The following is a 20,763-nucleotide window of genomic DNA, read 5'->3' as shown; positions in this document are numbered from 1 at the left end:
TCATCTTCATCGGGAATTATTACGAAAGCTATTTATTTACGAGCTTTATTAATTTAAATTATATTTGACAAATAAACATATCTGACGACCAAATAAATAAAAAGTTTAAACTCACCTTAGGATTGTACAGAGTGAGAGTCTACGTTTTTCAGCAAGATTAAATGTGAATACAAATGCATATCTTTTAATAGCTAGCATTTAACAATAATTAAAAACTATTTGCTCTTGTGTCAGAGATCTGGTGCTACTTGTAAATGATCTATCTTCATCTTCATCGGTTTAATTGGGAACGATTACGAAAGCTACTTATCGCAGATACAGGATGACGCCACGGCGTAACCATGCGTCGCATTCTTCTCGCGGGCACGTGATCGGTAACGAACAAATTAGAGCCTCCCGTTGAACACTTGTATAAACCGGTATGCTCAGATAATCTTGCCGATACGTATCCTCGAGAGCGGAAAGATTGTCGTCGCCGGATTTATCGTCCGAGTATTCCTCCGGCATAAACGCCACTTGGCATGTCGGGGCGACCGCGACCGCTGCTGAATTTGCGTCCAGATCCTTCAAGACACCTTCTTCGATCGAGGCTCCTGTAAGAAATGCGTTGCGTAGGCCCTCTTTTATTTATAACAGTATTCTAGACTCTAAACTTTTTCGATATGATCTAAAAGTTTTCAAAAATTGTCAAATGTGATTCTTGTTACTTAATTATAATAAATAAGAACTTGATACTGTAAATATACTGGATCAAATTCCGTTGAGTCTGATAACATAATTAATCAAACTTACCTGATATGAGTAAACCCTCGAGCTGGAGCGATACCTGCCACTCTTTGTTCGTACGATTCTCGGTCCAATTGGCACGGAGATGAAGCGTTTCCAACGTATGGCCGAGCTCTCGTGCGGTACGTTGCTTTAGGGCGGTTAGAAGAGCCCGTGGTCGGGACAGCTGGGATAAATCAACTCGACGGGGTACATTTATCGCTGAGGATTTTAGTGCTTCGTACTTCGACAAGAGCGCTTTCACGAATTGAATGGTATTCTTCGGGCCCGTTCGCCATTCCGCAAGCCAGTGCTTGGGAGTCTTGAATCATAAATGTAATGATTACCATTATTATTATGAAAAAAATATATAATTATAATTATCGTTGTATTGAAATAATTATAGGTATAGAAATACAGTTCTCAAAATCGAAATCTGTCTTACCTCGTTATCGTCGAAAGAAGGCGCGTCCATATCCGTTTGTACAATGTGCAACAACTTTTTCGTAAGATCGATTTCATCGATGAAAAAGTCTTGCAAAGGATTTCCTTTCCGCTCGCTTATGGTACCTGTATCGCGCGTGAACGTCAAAGAACATTGTCGTTCCATAATTTCCTTTAGATCTTGTTGGACTTTCGACTTTTCTAACTTATCGCTAGTTCCTTCGCTGTTGCTGAAAGACTTCATCAAGATACCTTGAGAATAATTCAAATGTATTAGTTGATGTCGAGAACTTGGATGACTTAGATTTTAGATATAAAAATAAAACTTTAAAGATACCTTTGAGATACGTCAGGGCTTGTTCCGCAGCAGCCCTTTCCCATGCCCTATGAGCGTTAGCAGGGAGTCCGAAGTACTCTTTCGGCGAATCAACGTCGTCCAAATTCTCTAATAACTTTAATAGATCACCCATCGTCATGTCGGTTACTTTCAACGCGTCTCCCAGCTTCCGGCGTCCCTCAAAAATATCTCTAGACCACGCGTTGCGTATCATCGAGCGCAATGCCCTTGCGTCATAGGCATCCTGGAGCCGGCCGCCGTAAACCGCAACGTCGAGCAGACCTCTACCGATCTGCCAATCCCCTTTCCATCCCAACATATACTTAATACATCGGTCGTATAAGATGTTAAAATTACTTGTGTACGTTTACGTTTCACGTACCTTGTTGCGATCGTTTCTCCTTTGCCACGTCCTTTACCACCAATTCGTAGGCAGCCTCGAGATCCGACTCGTTCCACTCGTACGGTCTGATCCAACCCTGAGGAACGAAGTTTCGTCGTTCTTGAAGCGTCGCGTGTAACCAGGCGAGTACCAACGTAGTGGCCGCGACATCGTCGCTGTTACGTTGCGACTGTCGCAGCTGTTGCAGCGATTTTCTCACATTCCTCTTCACGCCTTCGGGCGGTTCATACGCCAGTTTCAGACAGAGCCCCGCTAAACCCGGATAGAATCCGGAACACTCCTCGGTGGTCAGCCAGATCCTCGTGGAGGAATTCTTGTTCGTGGTACACATCGGCGAGCGAAGCAAACTTTCCAGTCGCGGTAGCCAGTTTAGAGCGAGCTGCAAGTTACTTAGCAATATCCAACCACCGTTTCTGCGAAGTAATCATGAATATATTATTTAATATTCGACATCGTATACTTTCAATTAAAATTCTATTTCCATCTTTAATAATTTTTATTAAAGCAAGATAAAGCATTTTAAAGTTTTTTTACTCATATAATATTGTACATATTGCATCACGATGCTTTCGGGAGTTATGAGATTTTACCTGCATGCGGTTTCCAACGCGAATTCAGCTTGCGTGACATGTCCTTGGCCCAGAGATACCTCGGTAAATCCAGCGGAGGTGTGTTTCTCGGCTAATACACTGAGCTCGGGACCGGGATCAGTTCCCGGCGATAAAAGTAACAGCACAGGATACGTCCCCACCTTTTCCTGAGCGACTGTGCTCAATGTCCATAGAGGTGGTGCCAAATCCTTCACACCTTTCGCAAATAGATTTAAAAATTAAATTTACTTGAAAGAGTCGATCGCGCGAAAAAGAATTCGGTAAATTTACAATTTTTGAAAGAGAGAATCTCAAAATAAACGTAGTGTTAATTGTTTCAAGCATATGTTCATTCTTGAAATAAAAATAATAAAAGGTTCGGTTTGTATATAATATTCAAATTGTTCGTTTTTCTTGAATTCAGATCGTTTGTATATTCGCCGAGTGTATGAATTTTAGAATTGTAAGTTGCAATGACATTAAAATGTTTAAATATACGCGAAATTCGAAATAATTTTATCGCATAATCTGGCACTTGCCTAATTGCTTCGCAGCTAATTTGGAAAGTGCGGTGTGCAAATAGTCAGGCCGTAGAGCCTTAACGACTAAAACTTTTTGAAAGGCGCTGAGTCCCTTGTCAGCATAAATATCGGAAATATCGTTCAGCCAGGAAGATTTCATCCTAACGGCTACCTTTGAAAAAGAAAAATGATATCGACGTCAGTAAAAATTCAAATCTGCTTTATTCAAACTGTTCATGGTAATGAAATTAATTTAACAAAACTTTCAATTATTTACTGAAAACATCATATACATACGTTGGGTAGAGAAGAGCCTAAAGCTTGCACAGCTTCGCGTCGTTCGTCCGGTATCCATTCAGGTAACTCAAAGTCAGAATTATCGACGCCACTGTCAAACAAGAGATTTCTCTCAACATCCGGCACTAAGTTTAACGACAACGCCATGTGCAACGCCAGCGGAAGTCTATGCTTCCTGTAGACCGCCTTCGCGCAATGGTGAAACGTCAGAGTTATCAACCTGATACAACAGACTGCGTGACGATCTTGCATTTATCATTTCATTTATCGATCAGATTAAACATGTGCGTACCGTTTCTCGATTAGACCTCGTGATTCCCGCTTTTCTCTGTCTTCATTCGTGAAAGAAATTTCATCCTGTACCGCTTTCAAGCAGATATCGGTATAGGCTTCTGTGGAAATGACATACAAAGAGCTGAGGAGTGTCAACCCTTGGATAGTCTCGTAGACATTAGCGGCAAACTGCGCGAACTTTTCGTGACTTTTGGCACGCCTAAAAGAAGAGGACGAAAACAGCGTTATTTTCAGATGTTGATACCAACATCAATATTAGTATTTTTAATATAGAAGTAGTGTTAAAATTTCTAAAAGTACCTTGAGACTTCTTCTAAACTTTGTCTACTCTCTTCGAGCGCGATCGCTATCTCTTTCGCCTTAGACTGCGTTGCTTCCAATGAAAACAAGAGACCTCCTTGTTCTTGGGATTCTTGTAAAAGATCTTGGCCTCTGGCAGTAGCTAATTGGCTCAGCACATCTAGCCTGGCCGCGTCCCGCTCTCCGGACAATCTTTCTTCCCTCTCCAAGGCTTCTCTTCTCTGCGCCTCGAGCTCCGGCGTTTCGTTTAGTAGGAGCTGATGTGACAGTATCGTTAATGATCCGAATATAAAAGAAAATCAGATAGAAATGCCATATCAGAAATCACTGCATATTTATTAATTTTGTCATACCTTCTCCACGAATCTTTCTGCCAGGCTTTTCGTACCGGCGCCGAGCGTGATCTCGCATAACACAGCATCGGCTTCCTTCGGGATATCTTCCAATTGGTTCTTCCTAGTGGCCAAGAAGAGTTGAAAGCCTTCCTGAGCCGGCAGAATACGATCGCCCAATCTGAGCGATCCTCGACGAAGCATGGGCAACAATATCGACGGAAACTTGACCAATTCCTCGACCAACAGAGGTTTCCCGAAACGCACAGCGAGCTCCAGAGTCGTCAAGAACTTGGAATTTTCAGGCTGAGTTATCTCGAGTCTAGTGCCAAAATTGCGTTTGATCCAGGTGACAGCCACTCCCGAGGGATCAAGGAAAATAGGTACCAGGGGTCCTTTCAGCACGCGAGAAGCTGCGACCAAGCTGGCCGTGTCTGCCGGCAAACCCTGTGCCCTCCACGATAATCTTTCACGTTCGGTTACTAGTAATTTGATCGCTGATTTCTTCCAATCGTCATCTCTCTCAGGATCCTGCGCAATCCAAATGTCATAATTTTTTAAAGATCAATTGTTACTACTTATTATTATAATCAATTATTAATAACAAATATTTAGAGATTTTTTTATTTATAAACAATTGAAATATAGGAATATTCAAACCTATATCTAAATTATTTGTTGACGTAAATTTTAGAATCAAATTGTTCTTTTTTTACGTTAGGCAAAGCTAAATAGGAAGACTAATTACCTGGTATACAAGTAGAGCTGCGGCATTAGCTGCCTCAACGTCCAGCTGCTCTTTTCTGGCAGTCAGTTCTTGCGACTGCGCTTGCCAGTCACGATGTTCGGTATCGAGTTTCTTCAACAGGGCACGTGCTGTCGAAAGACTGGACTCGGTAGATTCGGTTCGCAGCTGTAATTCAGCCGCACTCCTCGTGTGCTCGGCAAGTTCCTTCTGAAGCTGCGCCACACGGCTCTCAACTGTGTTTAATCCCGTTGTTAATTGTCCCAACTGTGCCTCAGCTGCCGCCAGGCCTCTTAAATGACAAAATAGTTAAGAAACCGAAAAATAAAACAATTAAATGTAAAAAAAAATAAAATAAAAATTCAAAATTAGGTAAGAAAACGAAAAAAAATGGATGACAAAGATAAAAAGATACATCACAGAAAGACGAATGTCAAAAGAATCGGAGAATATTCTTGCATTTAAAAAATTAAAGAAACATACTCAGCTAACTGACGTTGTTCTCGTTCCAGGGGAGCGACTTGTTCCAATATTTGACCGTATTGAAGATTCGCAAGTACCCAAGCGGCTAACGGAGCGGCCGCAACCGATGCTCTCTTCGCGGTTTTCTCTTCGAAGCTGTCCGGACGTTCCTTTATCAGTTTGGCGACCGCCTCTAAACTTGCAGGCGCACTGCGTCTCGCGTCCCAATTTCTGCGCGTTAAATTTGCGTAGAAAAATGAAGGAGAAAATTTTAGTTAGTTGTAAAATTAAACAAACAGTTGAATAAAATAAAACTGATATGAATCAGTTAGATTGAGCCAATACTGTCGCTTACCTGATTTCGTCCTTGATTCCTCGCTTAGCGAGGAAGGTCTTCATGCTGTTCCAAGACGTGTCCTTTATGCCCATCAACCGGAGGACTCCCTCGAGGACGTCTCTCACCGGCGCCGGTGGTGCTCTCAACGAACGAACTTCAGCTAACGCGTCGGCACTTATACCAGCCACCGCTTGTGCAGCTTGCGCCACCAGAGGCTCGACCTTCCCTAATTCACTCTCTATGTCCGCCTACGTAAATGATAAGATTGGTATATATTGTTATTCATGAATATACATCGCATCCACGCGGACACTTCGCGTTGCGTGATCTCTATGAGCCTCAATTTTTTTGTATCGATAATGATGCACAAAAACAGAAAAGAATGATATTACCTTACGTCGTGCGAGTTCGGCACTTTCGCGTTCCGTGTTAGCCTTCAAACTTGTCATCTCTCCCCTTTGATTGGTTGCGCCTCTCATCGTGGCGGTGATTTGTTCAAGAGCGGCATTGGCTCTCCCTTTTTCCACCTTTAAGCATGATTTTACGCAATTGCAGTATTGTAAAATACAAGAAGTTGCAATTACATATAATAACGTTAACGCGGACCTCAAGTTCCTGGCGTTGCCTGGACACCTCATCTTCTAGCTTGGCCACCTGCTCACCGGCTTCTCTTAGTTTGCTGATACCGGCTTCGAGAGATCGTAGCTTCTCTTCGACCTCCTTGCTCCACGTGTCACGGAGCTGTCTCCAGGTGTGCATCAGAGCAAGGAACCGCGCCGGTGCCCTTTGATAACGAAGTGCCTGAAGATGAGCTCCGATTATGACCTTTGCGCCGTTCGGTAGTTCCTCGAGCTCATCCATTTGCAAAGTGCCCTCCTGAATTGCCAATTTGATCAGCGAGCATTCTCGGGACCACCACTCGCTGGGACCGCCAGGTCCAGAGCCGAGCAACGCGCAATGTCGAAGGAGACCGAGATGTAACAGGGACGACGACTCGATCTCTTCTGAATCTAAGATCATCGCTATTCGGAGAAACTTGCGCAGGCCTGTAAAATCAATCAGTCACTATATGCATCGTGAATTAACGAAACAATCCATTGCTGGGTATACAAACGAAAGATTTATAAATTCTCTTAAAAGAGAAATAGTCCTCTATGGATTTGTTTATCCAGTATCGAATACAATTTTGGATACACGTACGATGATATAAATACTGCTCCAGTGTCCCTTGAAAATCTTCTCTTCGGGCAAGATCGGCGAGCGGTGCGACCAGCGCATCAAGTTCCTCCGTCGTGAAAAGTCCTGGAACTTCCCCTTTGGATACTATGGCGCTCACCATCACGGCTAAGGTCTCCTCCCTGGCGTGATGTTCCTCCAACAGGAGCAAAGTCGGTTGACTCTCAATACCGGCTGCTTGTACGGCGCTCTTTATCGCCGCTTTACCACGTTCTGAAAAACGATATGCCGGGATTCTAAGGGACAAGATACAATAATAGAACGCGTTTCTACAGATTATTAGCTCATCTTACTGTACCAGGCCCTGAATCGATCAGTCGTAAGGAAGAGAAGGTTGCAACTAGTTTAACAGCTGACCTTCTGCCCGCTCCCGGTCGTCCAACGAGAATTATACCACGAAAATCGCATCCAATAGCCCAACTTAATCCTATCGAAATATTTAATATTGTTATGATTGTCAACCCTTCTCTTATCTATTAATTTAATTAGGCTACACACCAGCTACAGTTTCTAAAAGATAAGATGAAATCGATGCCTGCACTGGTTGACCCTCTCTGGCGCATCTAGCCGCTGCGTTAATTACCTCTTCTAGCCATTGCTCTTCAGTCAAAGGATATAGCCCAATATTCGCGCTCTTCCATGCATATACATCATTATTAAAATCCTTTACCTCGGAGTCCTTCGAAATTAGCAGAGATTCCCACCGTGTCAGCGTCTTGGGCGTTAATCTAAATTAGTAAATACAATAATATTTAAAAAAGACTTGAAATTTATCTTTTTTGAAATTTAATCCAGCTTCTTTGCAAATTTATACATGTGTATACATATAATAATATATTTTTAGAAAATAATTTTCCCTTGTAAAATATTATGATTTTAAAATACCTCGCACGAAATAGACGTTGTCCAATGTCCAACAAGTAACGAGTGATGTACGCTTCATTTTCGGGAGCAGGATAATACTTCAAGAGTCTTGCCCACGAGACAATATCCTTAAGAGTCCAAGTAAAAGAAGATTCCTGGGAGGAACTCGCAGATCGGAAAGCGTCCAAAATACTAGGCTTCATTCGGGCGATCCAAGATTCCGCCATGACAAAGTCGACTTCTTTCAAAGAAGTCCTCAAATGAAGTTCGAGAATAGCCGCGATATCCTTTTGGCTTGGATATCTAGCACAGATATATTTCATATAAAGTTTCAAGAACTTGTTCTAAATTTATTACTATTCTTTTTAATACACGAATTAAAGAAAATTTATTGAAATTTATTTTATTAAGTTATGTGTGTGAACTTCTAGTTTTCAATTTTTCTTTTTCTTTTAATTTTAGAAAATCCAGAAAATTAAATTTATGTATATATGATTATTAGGTACTTAATTTTAAAAAATGGATTTCCTTTAAACTTTATTTTGATTGATATATTTTTGTACAGAGAAGTCACTCACTCTAGATAATAAGTTGCGAATAAGGCTTCGAGCCTCGGATGTAATCGAGTAGTCACATCGGCAGTGCATATAATCGTTATGGATATTTTAGAAAATACGAGATCTTCCTCAAGGAAACCTTCCTCTTGAAGTAACTCTCTTACTAATTCCTAAAGATAATTTGATCTCATTAATTTTTTATTATAAAAATAAATATTTTTTATTGAAAACTTTTCTTTTACCATTCTTTTTTAAAGAAGTTTGTATTATTTACGGACTTAATCGTATTATTAAAGCAGAAACAGTTTCAAAAAAAAAGTTTTGAAACGTTTTATGTGCTAAACACAGACAGCTATAAGACGTCTCTAAATTAATAGATCGAAAGATTAGAGAAGATACTTGTCTGGATTATACCTGTAAGTCTTTAGCAGCGAGATGCATATCTTCCAAGATAAGAAGCACTTGAGATCCGCTTCTCGGTTTGTACATCCTACCCTGCGAAGAAGACTCCAAGCGCAAACAGGCTTTTTTCAAACGACTCACAAGATCGTCAGGACCATAAAGCGAAGATCCTCGTACCACGGTCGTGATATCCTGACTTTTTATTTTCGTCAATGCAACGTCGATCAAGGCATTTTTACCGCAACCTTCGAGTCCACGAATCATAATGGGATGACCATTCTCCATCCAGGGCAAAATAGCCGCTAATGCCTTCTTGATGCGATCTGCATAAAATACATAAATATAGATCTATGTCTCTCCTAAAAATATAATTTTGAAGTTTTAACGCAATTTTTTTAGTACCCGAAATCGAGACGGGCCCGTGATCGGTGTTGATAGACTCGTACGTATCGCTGAAGGGTACCAATCGATCGGTTTCGAAGTCGTAAAGAACTGCGCTTGGCTTTTGTGGATCGGGACACCTGAGAAATACTTGTATGAGCAAAAAGTTCGATGTAATTCAGTCTATTGTTTTAAAAACTCGAGAAGTCCCATTTAGCGCACTCACCAGCTTTCGGTTGATCCGTAAATAAATTTCGCTAAATCGTCTTTGGATTTTGCATCCTCCACTTGGCCGCATAATGAAACCAGAAGAGCCTGAGTGGCCTGAGCGAACGTTTGCGCTTTATGCAAATGACACAATGTAGCGGCCATTAAACCGGATGCGGAGGAACTATTAGCCTTTATTTTCAGAGTTTCGTCGATGCAAGAACATAAATGGGTATTCGCGATCTCCGTAGCGGTCGACGAGAGTTGCTCTAAACGCCACGGTACCAACAAGGACGTCGGTCTCGTTGAGCCAAGATGCAGAACGCCCAATCGGGAAACTGTAGCTGGGCTAGCATCGGCGAGTTTGTGGGTCTCGAAGATAAACCTTGTTTTACAAACATTTGTGCAACATGTATAATCGAATAATTAAATGCCGCATAAAACTTAACAACTTACTTGACGTATATAATTAGAATTTGACAGATTTTTCGCCACTACGCGTTATAAATGTTGTTATAGATATCTTCAATTAAGACATTTGTACCTTGTACCGCTACCAAGCTTAATTCCTATTCCATTGGGTAATGTTAGCAATCGATTATCGTCCAGGGCTGAATTCAACGCCTCCGCCCAGTCGGGTTCCACGTCCCCATTGAAAATGATCCAGGTCGCGGAATTCCCGGCGGACGTTACCGCGCTCGACAAAACACCCTCCTTCCATTCCCTATTTACACGCACAAACATTTGTATTTTAATATTCAACGGGTCTTTAAAACGCGGAATAAAAGGAATCATTGTGTAAATTGTGTTTCATATACTCTTTACCTTGTCCGCGGATTAATGTGACCTAACAATCTGCTCTTTGGTATCGCGCCAGGATAAACGATAATCTGCTGCACGGATTCGCCGGTTTTTGCTATCGCTTCAGCCAAACACGACCTGATCGACGTCTTTCCGCTACCCGGTAGGCCGACTATGGCAACGCCGGTCCTGCTTTTCAATAGATCGTTCAGTTGAACGCATCTATTGGCAATTTCTTTCGTCAATCCCCGTGTTTCACAAATCTTCAATAATGCGACGACCAGATCCTCGCTTTCAGTGGAGACCGATAAAGGAAGATTAGTCTTCGGGAAGAGATCGTTCAGCAACGACAGGAATTTCGTCGTATCTGCCTCCGTCAGTTTCGGAAGGGTCGATGCCTTGATTGAGATAAGAAGCCTGCAAAAAAAAAGAAATCTTTTCATCATAATATAGTTTTAACAACAACAATTTCTATTAGTGCAGCTTAAAGATATTAATACAAATTTCTCTTAATTCCATAAAAAAATATTTACATATATTTATCTAAATTATACGTAATAGAAGTAGGATTTCTTATCGGCAAAAAATACGAACTGAAATCTACTTTAAGGACTGAAATGTTTTCTTATCGATGGACAACTCGTATACTTATCAAGGCAATAAAAACAAAAAAAGAGAATTTGTCAAATACATATATCAGATAAGAAGTCTGATAAACTAAAAACACGAGGCGATTATATCGAGTGATTTTATTTCCATCTATTAATTATATTAGATCTGTTTAAGCCGCAAGAACGAGTCTCTTATCGCTGGAAAACTTATCGTAGAACCTCACGAATTTCCGCGCGTTAATCACAGCTTGAGATATCTGGCATAGATATCGCTGACGATTAATCTTGTGATTATGACTTTTGAAATTATCATCGAAAAGTTTTGAGTGCTGGAATATCAGATCAAGCTTTCGTTAACATCAACTTACTAATTGAACAGTATTAAAACAATATTAAAGAGTATTAAAACAGTATTAAATAGTATTAAAATATCAACAGTGTATTAAAAATACGCTAATGTTATTATATTAATATTAATATTAATGAAATAAAAATCAATTTATAATCATGTATCTAATAACATTTTCTTCCTCAATCTGACACATTTTAAAACAGACACGAACATACCTGGTGGTCTCATCGACGTCGGCAATCGGACGCAGGGCGTCGAGCACAGATTTAAGCGCCCTGAGCCCCCAATCGTAATGCGGCTGCTCGGAAAGCATGGTCCCAGCAATATCGAGAGCTTCCACGAGTCGTTTTCCAAGGGTGGTCGCCTCTAAGAAACCAGCGCACTCCAACAGAGTTCTGACAATGTCTGATTTATCTGGATGCGCCATACTGATAGGCCTGAAGAGTCGCGCTAAGGAATCCGGCAGCTTGCGCCTGCCGCCGTACTCGCTCCCAGCTGGATTCATCGTGATGAAGATGCAGCAGTGAGGATCTAGCTTGATTTTCTGATCGCCTAGCAGAATCTCGGATGAGCCGTTCCGTAGCGCTTCTTGAAGCGGTCTCACCAGCATCGATACCGCGCTCAGAGTGTCCTCCTCAAGACGATTGAATTCGTCGAAACAACCCCAGGCACCCGCTTGCGCCAAGCCGCCCAAGATACGTTTCATACTGCCGGTGTCCATTCCTATATTTCGCAACGGACATTTTAATACTAAACTTAGTTTCGCGGACAAAAACGTATATTTATACCACGTTTAATCCTTTAGTGACAATTTTCTGCCGCAACGATTGAGAACTAAACGCCTTACCTTCATCACAATTGAAGACGAGAACCAGTCTACCCAAAACAGATGCTAGAGCTTTGACACTTTCGGTCTTCCCGGTTCCAGCGGGACCAGTCGGGCTTCCACCCAATCCAAGCTTCATAGCTTGCGTGAGAGCTAAGAAGCACTTCTCTGTCAAGGGAGTTCTCACTAAGCCGATGGATGCCCCTTGATACTCGAAGCGATACGGTAACTCTGCACCGGCGCATCGTACCACATACGTGCCTTCATTCTTAAATTAAAATATGACAGTGTAATATGTAATAATATAATATATAATCAATAAGATGTTATACAATATGCTTCTTGTTTGGAAAATTTATCATTTAAATATAGAATGCGTTAAAAAAAATCGTATTGTGATTTAATTTTTAATCATCGAGACAAAAATGTAGTTTTTTTAAACCAAAACTCACAGTTTTGTAACTCCTCAGTTGTTTATACCACGTCCAATTAGCATTCTCGCCCGTTACCACGATCTTGAACAATGATCGAGCCACTTGCAAGTGATAAACGGTATCCAGAAGAAGACCACGCGCTTTCAAAACGGTCAGCTTGTCATCGGCGTCCTCCAGTCCTCTGTACTTCGCCCTCCGCGTTTCCAAATATTCGACAAGTTTCTGCAAGGCCGCGCGACCTTCTTTCAAGGCGCGTTCGCAGCGCTCGGTAAATCCTATTCTCTCTGACAGTAGCAATATCTGTGTAGGATAAACGGACGGATCGGGTGCGGAGTCGTTTAAACACTTCTCCAAACTGTGACGGAGAGCGTTTCTCATTCCTTTCTCGAGATTATCTAGCCATCGCGGTAAAGGTTCAGTGAGGTCGACAGCCTTTGGTAACTTCAATATCTCTCCCTCGGGCGACGCGATCGCCGTTAACGAATTATTTTCCTTTACTACTGAACCAATACCGTGATACAACTTCGGCAAATGAGCCTCCAATCCTCTTCCACTGCCCGATACCAATTCCAAAAGGTCTTCATCGCTAAGAAAGTATAATCTCGGATAAGCTGCTCGTTTCTCCTGCAATTAAGATTTTTGTTGTTATTAGCTAACGAGGGTAAAAAACACAAATTTTTTAAATAAAATGTTTTTTAATTATATGCTGAGTTCCACCTCTAAAAATTCATCCAGAGATTTCTGACATCTGTCTAATAGATCCTTCAAACTTGTTAAAGCTGGTAATGGAAGTTGTCTCAAGGATGGTACTCTGGGATCCCGAGATACTTCTCCTATGAGATACCTAAAAGTTCACATAGGCATACATTGATGTTTAGATATAAGTAAAAGAAAAACGCAGGAACTGTATATAAGCGAATTAAATCGGATTGATATAGTTTAATAAACCTAAATTCCTTATCAGCCCTAGACCATCTTCCGGAATCATTAGGAGCAGCCCCACTTCCGTAGACTGGCTCCAAGTAAATCCATTTCCTTTGCACGCTGCTGAGTGCCTTAATCCTTTCCTCGAGCTCTGATAGGGCCGCTTCGCAGCGCGCAACTCTAGACGCGAACCTGTCGTGTCCTGACGTGCCTTTCGCTCCTTCGAGCAAGAGTCTCAATTCCTCTATTATGAGGAAGATTCAAAATTTGAAATAAAATAAACAGATTATAAAATTGATAAAAACCAAACAACTAATAACTAGTAAGTGTAGACGGTACCTATTTTCGCTAACAAAGTGCCGTAGTCTCCGACGAGTAAGATTGTTGTATTCTTGCTGTCGGTTGATTCCTGCAACGGAAGTGACGCCGTACTTTCCCAGATCTCCAGATCTATTAACGCCTGTCGGATCCCGCTCTCTGCAATCGCTCGTTTGGTTATCTCCTGAGATTAAAAAAAATATATATGTCGCATTTATGGAAGTCTGAGAATATAAATGTATATATAGCTACATATCCAGCCGATATATATATATATATCTCTCTCTCTCTTTCTATTTTTCTTTTTCTCAAGCCTATTATTTTTAATTATTTTTAAGAGCATATACTTTTCATGTAATGTACTTTACGTTGACATATCTTTTACAGAAAAAATTATATAAACACTGAAATGCTGATATATCGGTCCTTTCTTCTTAACAATCTTAAACTTTCATATTCTTACTTTTATTTGATCCTCATTCTCCTTCAGCGTCTTTGTACAAGCGAGCAAGTGACCCAAAGTGATATCCCGTGGGGTTTCGACCTTCAAACCCAATATAGAAATTAACTCAGTCCAATGCTCGTTGGCAATCTCGTCTCCCCGAAGCGACTGGATAGATTCGATAGCAGATCTGACTTCTTTTATTTTTCTACCGACGAAGGTATCAATCTCCAAATTGTCTTGCAACCGAATTTTATTCTCCCAGGAATCGAGCCAATCATGAAGTCTCGGTAATCTTCTTCTAGCTACGGCCCACTCCTCGGTTTCCTGATTTTTCAGTTCCTCCAAAAATTCGGATTGGAATCTGCAATGGTGTTTAATTACATTTTAATTCGTTCATCGTTAAAAATATTATAATAAAAAATAACTTTTTTTAAGTTAAGACAATTAAAGAAACGAAGAATTCTAGTTTAATAAAAAAAAAAAAAAGTCTTCCGTTAAAGAGACCTGTAATTTGACTCTTCGGTTTCCAATTCACGCTCCACTTGTGACAGATTAGTGTCGTCATCCTCCAGGACACTTTCGAGGTCCAGAGCTATTCTCTTGCAATCCGCTTTCAAGGAATCCAGTTGTCCATTTAGATTGAGCCAACGTTCTTTCATCGACATCAACCAATCAAGCGTAAGATTCTCCGATCTGGCAAACCACTTTACCTGCCATCTTTCTCTCTCATCCCTTAGCGCTATCGCCTTATGACGAAGATTAACTTTAGCATCTTCCAATAGACGCGCCATAACGGACTTGTGTTTTTCCAAACGATCCCCCAAATCCTGCCAAGCAGCGTGAGCCGCGTTAACGCCTGCAAAAAAAACACACAAAACGAATGCTCAATTTATATCTTTATTTGCAATTTACGAAGGATCGGTTCTCCTGCAGAAGTTGCGCGACAATCTTATCTGGCGAGAAGACATTACCGTCGAGCTTCTCGCTGGTCCACGCGGCCATAACTTTGGCCAGCACAGCGACGATTTCCATCTCCTCGGCGATTCCGGCCGACTGTTGCTCGATGCGTGCATGAGCCTCGTGAGCTAATCCGACCTCTTCCACATCGCGTGGCCTACGTTCGAGCTCCTTGGACGCGAAGGACAGGAAGTCCACGATGGCAACCAGCCGCGAAGACGCTTCCGCTCTCAGATCGGAACACAGCCGTTCCCAATAGTGGCGAGACGCAGTCTCCAAATCGTTCCTCGTTGTCGCCGTGTCGACGCATATGCACGAGATTTTCACCTCGCAACCGCGTAATTTCCCAACCTATCTCGGCGAAAAAACGTACAGGCTATATTATTCAGTTAGATCAATATGTTTTAAAAGTACGAAGGTGTTTAATACGAGAACAAATCGAAAAGCAAGTATACATTTGTATATGAAAAGCAACAAGACGCACATCAGAGTTAAAAATTTATTAATATATACTCTAGGAACTTTTTATCATTGTTGTTTTTTTTTGTTTTAATTTATTCAAGAGTAAGATATTTTCTGACTCATCCTCGTAACATAAAACTTACCTCTTGGGCCCATTGTTTCGCTTCCTTAAAGGCTTTCGCCCATTCTTGGGGAGGTTTACCTTTCAATCTAAAAAATTATAGACCGATATGTAGACGTATATCAATACTTTTCCCTAACTTATTAACCCATTTATAGATCCTTTCTAATTATTTTTTTTTTTCATGGAAATTTAATAAAACCTTATTTGTAGTGATTTCTTAAAATATTATTTCAAGTTTACCGTTCTCCAACGTCGATGTTGGCCGGTGTCGCTAGACTTAACCACTTGGTCCTAAACAACTCGAGAGTGGACAGGGCGATTTCGATCTGTTTGTAAACGCCGCTGAATAGATACGCGTTCTTCTGCACCAAATCACCGAAGCGTGCATCAGCGACGTCTCCGACGCCCCTAAAGTTCACCGGGATGGAAAGTGATCGGCGTATACCGGAATATAACTTCGCGCGAATATCCTCGAGCGGCGGTCTCCATTGTAGGGATCCATCTCGAAAAGTGAGCTCCACTCGAATTTCCGACAGCTTCCTCGATAAGGATGGCAAGGCATTCCTAGGCGAGACGCGCAATAAAATGGAATGTGTTTTAATACCAAATATATCTCCCAATAAAAACATCAGTGTCGCTAACAAATTGCACGCAAGTAAGCATTGCTCTATATATATACCCGCGCCGCAGCATTTTATTATGATCAAAGATTTCTTAGATCTTTTTAAATCCACTCCTGGATTCTTCTGCGAAATTTATAACCTCTATACCTGTATGCTACACCCAACGCCTTCAGAAGTTGCCGATCCCAATGTAATTTCCAAGCTCTCGCGTTACCATATTCCGAATCTACCGCGTCGACAATCGCCCTCATGCTCGTCAACGTCTCCTTCCATACGTTCTGATTTCCGACGAGGTGCACGGCATCGCCTTTCAACAAGCCCGACACGTAATTTCGCAAGGTAGAATGCTTCGAGATCAATTCTGAATTTTGTCGAGCAAACTTCACTACCTGCGGGGCAATATATCGCGCCATAAATTTCATCATCTTGCAATATTAATATAGATAACGAGACGATCCAATTATTACCAATTCTTTTAACCTAGCAGTGTACACGTCGACGAGATGAGGATCAGACCAAACGACACCCGACTGTTCCTGAACAGCTCGCGCCAATTCGAGAGCTATCGTCAACATAAGCGGTCTTTGGGACGGCATCATTCGGTCGCCGATCGTGTTGTGAAAAGTAGCGACCTGCTGAAGAGCTCTAGCCCGTCCAGCTAAAGACGCGGCTCTGTCCACCAGATCTCTAATCTCCCTTGGCAGCTCGACGCCCTCGCCGGACAACGCTCTGGCCTCTCTGATCAGAGTCATCAGTCGAGGATCATAGGTCACTCGCATCATGCTGGTGCCGGTAAGTTCAACCACCGGCGAATCGGTGCCCAAGCTTAATTCCTTCTTGGTTATATTGTCCTTAGTAGTGTTCACCTGCAAACAAAAATGCGTTACTCGATTTTTTGCAAATATATAACTGATGAGATTATAAATCTCGTGTGTAATTTAAAAAAAATAATTTTAGAGAAATGTATCGCGCTAAAGATACGCAATTGAAAGTTACCCATGACTCAACCAAATCTCGCCTTCTCTCTTCGGCTTCTTTTAGCGCGCTCGATAAACGCGCCGCCACTTCTTCATACCCCGGAAGGTCAGCAAGCAACTCCTTTCCTAATTTAGCTAGACTCTCCAGCCGTATCTCCGCGGATCTAGCGGCTTGAACCTCTTGCAGCACTTTCGGAGCAGCCAGAAGATTTTCCGTGTCAGGACCAGCCAAACGATTCTCTAGAATTCCGCGTATTTTGAAGAAATAGTATAGTTAATTAATTGATCGAGACAAGTTTGAATTGTACGAATTATCGTTCTCAATATCTACCATCTTATCTCTAATTATAGTCGGAAGAAAAAATATTTGTAAGAAATAATATCAATAATCGATTTAACAATTCATTAACAACTATAAAAAAAGAAAAGTTATGCGTAAATTCTTTGCAGTTTTTTTATTTTTATACTAATTATTCATATGACTAACGTTAGTGATGCAGAGAACGTTTTAGTGTAAGAATGTGCTCTACCGATTAGATCACGATATGCCGCAAGCAACGATTCTCGTTCTCCGCGTAACGCTCTCTTAAGCCCTTCCCTCTTCATCAACTCGCTATATCTTCCAAATTCAGCTGCCAAAGCGCTCGGGGTATCGGCATCGGCGATGTGGTCCTTCAGCTTCTGAGCAACGCGCTCCTCCGCTGGCATCAGACCTTCCTCGATCTTACGCACCGATCTGTTCCATTCGTCGTCTCGCTCATCATCGTCCAAAGCAACTGAGCAACGTAATTATTAATCTTTTTATTTGAATTAATTTTTGTATTTGAGAAAAATTATTTGTATTTTATTAAATACCGTTAATGCTATTTAATAATTCATTAAAGTATAGCACTAAAACCTAGCTTCCTTTTTAAAGGAGCCGTTAGCTCCTTTTATCTCATGATTTTTTATCAATTTTTAGTCTATTTCTAATTATTTCAATTATTATCCATTAAATAACTCGTGAAAAGTTACGAGTTACAAAAACCGCTTGGTCCATTTCAGTTTCGGAGGTGTCTGCGATTTTTTAAGAGAAAAACCAATTTGGCTCCTTTATGGTTTCTCGTGTGGCCTAATTAATCACATCGGAAAGCTATCATAAAATATTTCTAAAGCGAAGCTGCAGGTACCTCTCGTGTCATCGAACGTCTGGAGCAATTTCTCGATACCGAGCCCAGATCTCTCGCTCGGAGTCAGAAGTCTGCTCAATTGGCGATGCTGCGCACGTAACTCGGACATCTGCCTGAAGATCGCGGTTACGTTATTATACATTCCATGGCTGGTATGGTATTCGTATGCGTTAACGCCTACCTGAGGCGTCTGCCGAGCTTCGAGCATTTCTCGGGTATAAAGATCGGTCCGCGCCAAGGATGGAGCGAGTGATGCGGCCAGAAAAGCTCCGTCAGCTTCTGCGCGGCGTTCGCCCACTTTTCGCACACTGTCGCTCCGAGTGCGATTGTTTCATCCTTTGCGCGAGCGTCGATCGTATCGATCTAATGAATATAAAGAAATCGATTTCTTAATTAGCATTTAAAGTCTTTTGATACTCGCTTATAAGTCAATTAGTTTCATTTATTACCAAAAAAAATCGATGCTCTCATTGCATATTATTTTTAAACGATTGTAGATCGTCCGAAGACTTTTTAAGGATTTATGAGTGGTTTTGAAACGTCTTAATTTTTTATTGATTATGGTTAATATATAAAGACAGTACCGCATTGAGATAATTTTGTATCAGCTGGACCACTTCGTTTCCGATCACATCGAGAAACGACTTCATTCGTTCCTCGGTATACGCCGGCCCTCCCAGCTTCCACAGATCATCCACGTATACGGAAATAGCTTCGCAAGCTTCCTCCACGGCGATTAATCCGTCTCTGTGCCGAAAAGAAAAATAAATAGTAATTGTGTAAAATAGTAAAGGGAGTAAAGTTTACAAATGTGCACCTCGAGACCGCGGCGCTTTCAAGCTCGGCCCTGATGTTCTTCACGGACTTGGCAGCCTCCTCGCAATTCGTTCTCTCTTGCGATCGTTTGGCCTCGTCCCGTTTCCGCTTCCAGAATTCTTCCTCCTCCGCGACGGTAATCGAAAACCCGGAGCTGAGCAGTCTCTCCTCCAATTTCTTCAAACAAGACGTACTTAAAGCGGACGAACGAAGGGTCGGCGCCCATACCTGACGGAGACCCTCGATCAGGACCGATCCGTCTCCGCAGCCGGTGGAAGCCACCTGGACCACGTCGTGAAAGTTCTCTTCCGTCACCGCCGCCGCTGTCACCTGCATGAATTTTCGCACCGTCATGAAATATAAACGGCGTGTTGAAAAATCGCGGCTTTCTAGAAAATGCTTTCTACGAGAAAGAGTCACGCTCGTCAGCCGGCACGACGGTGATTAGGAGCCAACGGTAAACGGTAAACGAGAGAAATGTGCGAAAGAACAGTTCTGTGGATTAAGTAGATCTTAAGAAAGGCAAATCGCGACAAACGTCTTGTTGACAAAGCCTCTTTCTTACTCGTCATCAATCTTCCGCATTTACTCATCAATTCTCAAAGTGTTTTTCTTTCTTTCGAAGAAGGAGGGTCTCTCTGATGGTACCTTGAAGAAGACCAACGTGTTTCTACCGGCGGGCAATTCGGTGCTTAATTTCAAACGGACTTGATTCCGATCGGCGTCGACCGGTCGGGCGCATAGAGTCCTACACGACGACTGCTCCAGGAAACGATCGAGGATCTCGCGATCCTCGACGTCCTCCTCGTCGTGTTGCACGGACGCGCTGAAGAAGTGACCCGCCGTCGAGACTATCAGACGCCTGCGTTTGTCAGCGACCACCATATCGTCGCTCCGGTTTTAAACGCAGCGCTTTAAACACACAGTGTTAAATCACACGGGCGTTTCGTACGGCCTCGTGAAGAGCGGACGGCCCGGCATCGTCATCGTCAGTCGTCACGACGACCAACAGTCAACACACAACACAGCTGTCACTAATCGCTACACGCATCGCTGCACGTGCGCAGATACGCGTGACGCTACTTGAATCTGTCAGAGATAGCTTCCTACCTATCTAATCGTGTTATAAACTAAAAAAAAAACAGTAAACACCGAGTAACAATAAACTTACATGCAAGAGTTACAGTTCCTAAAACATGTGTTACATTGTATTTACTTCGTTGAGTAGGAAATTGTAACTTGCACGTAAGTCTATTGTCACTTGGTGTTTACTGGGAAGAGAAATCATTTTCTGATTCGAGAAATCGAGAAATCATGGTTACAGGAGCGAGTGTCAAAAGCTAACAGCTCTATAACACGCGCAGATTTAAGAAGAACAATCAGTATTTGTTGACTAACGAAATATAAAGAAGATATATAGAGAAGATAAATAAAGAAGACAAATTACAGA

The 20,763-nt window shown here is 41.9% G+C and overlaps 1 protein-coding gene and 1 long non-coding RNA gene across 2 annotated transcripts; one reads left to right on the top strand and one right to left on the bottom strand.

Annotated features, from left to right (window-relative positions):
- Positions 1-31: 31 nt before the first annotated feature.
- On the bottom strand, positions 32-20,648 carry Btv (dynein cytoplasmic heavy chain beethoven). The gene is made up of 46 exons (XM_077406779.1): positions 19,962-20,648; positions 19,315-19,643; positions 19,082-19,244; positions 18,679-18,860; positions 18,498-18,610; positions 17,859-18,104; positions 17,348-17,568; positions 16,819-17,217; positions 16,499-16,740; positions 15,969-16,292; positions 15,748-15,814; positions 15,157-15,493; positions 14,690-15,041; positions 14,204-14,546; positions 13,762-13,924; positions 13,447-13,666; positions 13,216-13,342; positions 12,517-13,122; positions 12,086-12,332; positions 11,454-11,961; positions 10,300-10,692; positions 10,019-10,198; positions 9,494-9,859; positions 9,289-9,407; positions 8,899-9,209; positions 8,506-8,654; positions 7,949-8,230; positions 7,562-7,791; positions 7,362-7,490; positions 7,028-7,276; positions 6,434-6,873; positions 6,220-6,354; positions 5,846-6,075; positions 5,512-5,721; positions 5,032-5,320; positions 4,305-4,814; positions 3,952-4,208; positions 3,650-3,850; positions 3,358-3,577; positions 3,079-3,232; positions 2,540-2,756; positions 1,929-2,362; positions 1,547-1,849; positions 1,211-1,461; positions 793-1,087; positions 32-593 (listed from the first exon to the last, which is right to left on the bottom strand). The coding sequence occupies exons 1-46, from the start codon at positions 20,196-20,198 to the stop codon at positions 307-309; spliced, it is 12,267 nt and encodes a 4,088-aa protein (XP_077262905.1). The 5' UTR covers positions 20,199-20,648; the 3' UTR covers positions 32-306.
- Positions 16,259-19,159, top strand: LOC143898325 (uncharacterized). Its single transcript, XR_013257177.1, has 4 exons — positions 16,259-16,383; positions 16,836-17,143; positions 17,961-18,113; positions 18,373-19,159. It is a non-coding gene; the product is annotated as an uncharacterized LOC143898325 (long non-coding RNA).
- Positions 20,649-20,763: the final 115 nt, after the last annotated feature.

The sequence above is a fragment of the Temnothorax americanus genome, unplaced genomic scaffold (genome assembly GCF_048541705.1).
Source record: "Temnothorax americanus isolate GAGA-0224 unplaced genomic scaffold, ASM4854170v1 Scaffold1, whole genome shotgun sequence".
Lineage (NCBI taxonomy): Eukaryota > Metazoa > Arthropoda > Insecta > Hymenoptera > Formicidae > Temnothorax > Temnothorax americanus.
The sequence above is the reverse complement of the archived record's forward strand: the minus strand, read 5'-3'. Positions and strand labels throughout refer to the sequence as shown.

Coding starts and splice junctions, on each gene's coding strand:
- Btv (XM_077406779.1), bottom strand. CDS start 20,198: ATGGTGGTCGCTGACAAACGCAGGCGTCTGATAGTCTCGACGGCGGGT. Junction 16,741..16,818: donor CTGCTAGGTTAAAAGAATTG/GTAATAATTGGA, acceptor ATTGCCCCGCAG/GTAGTGAAGTTTGCTCGACA. Junction 7,491..7,561: donor TCTTTTAGAAACTGTAGCTG/GTGTGTAGCCTA, acceptor ATATTTCGATAG/GATTAAGTTGGGCTATTGGA.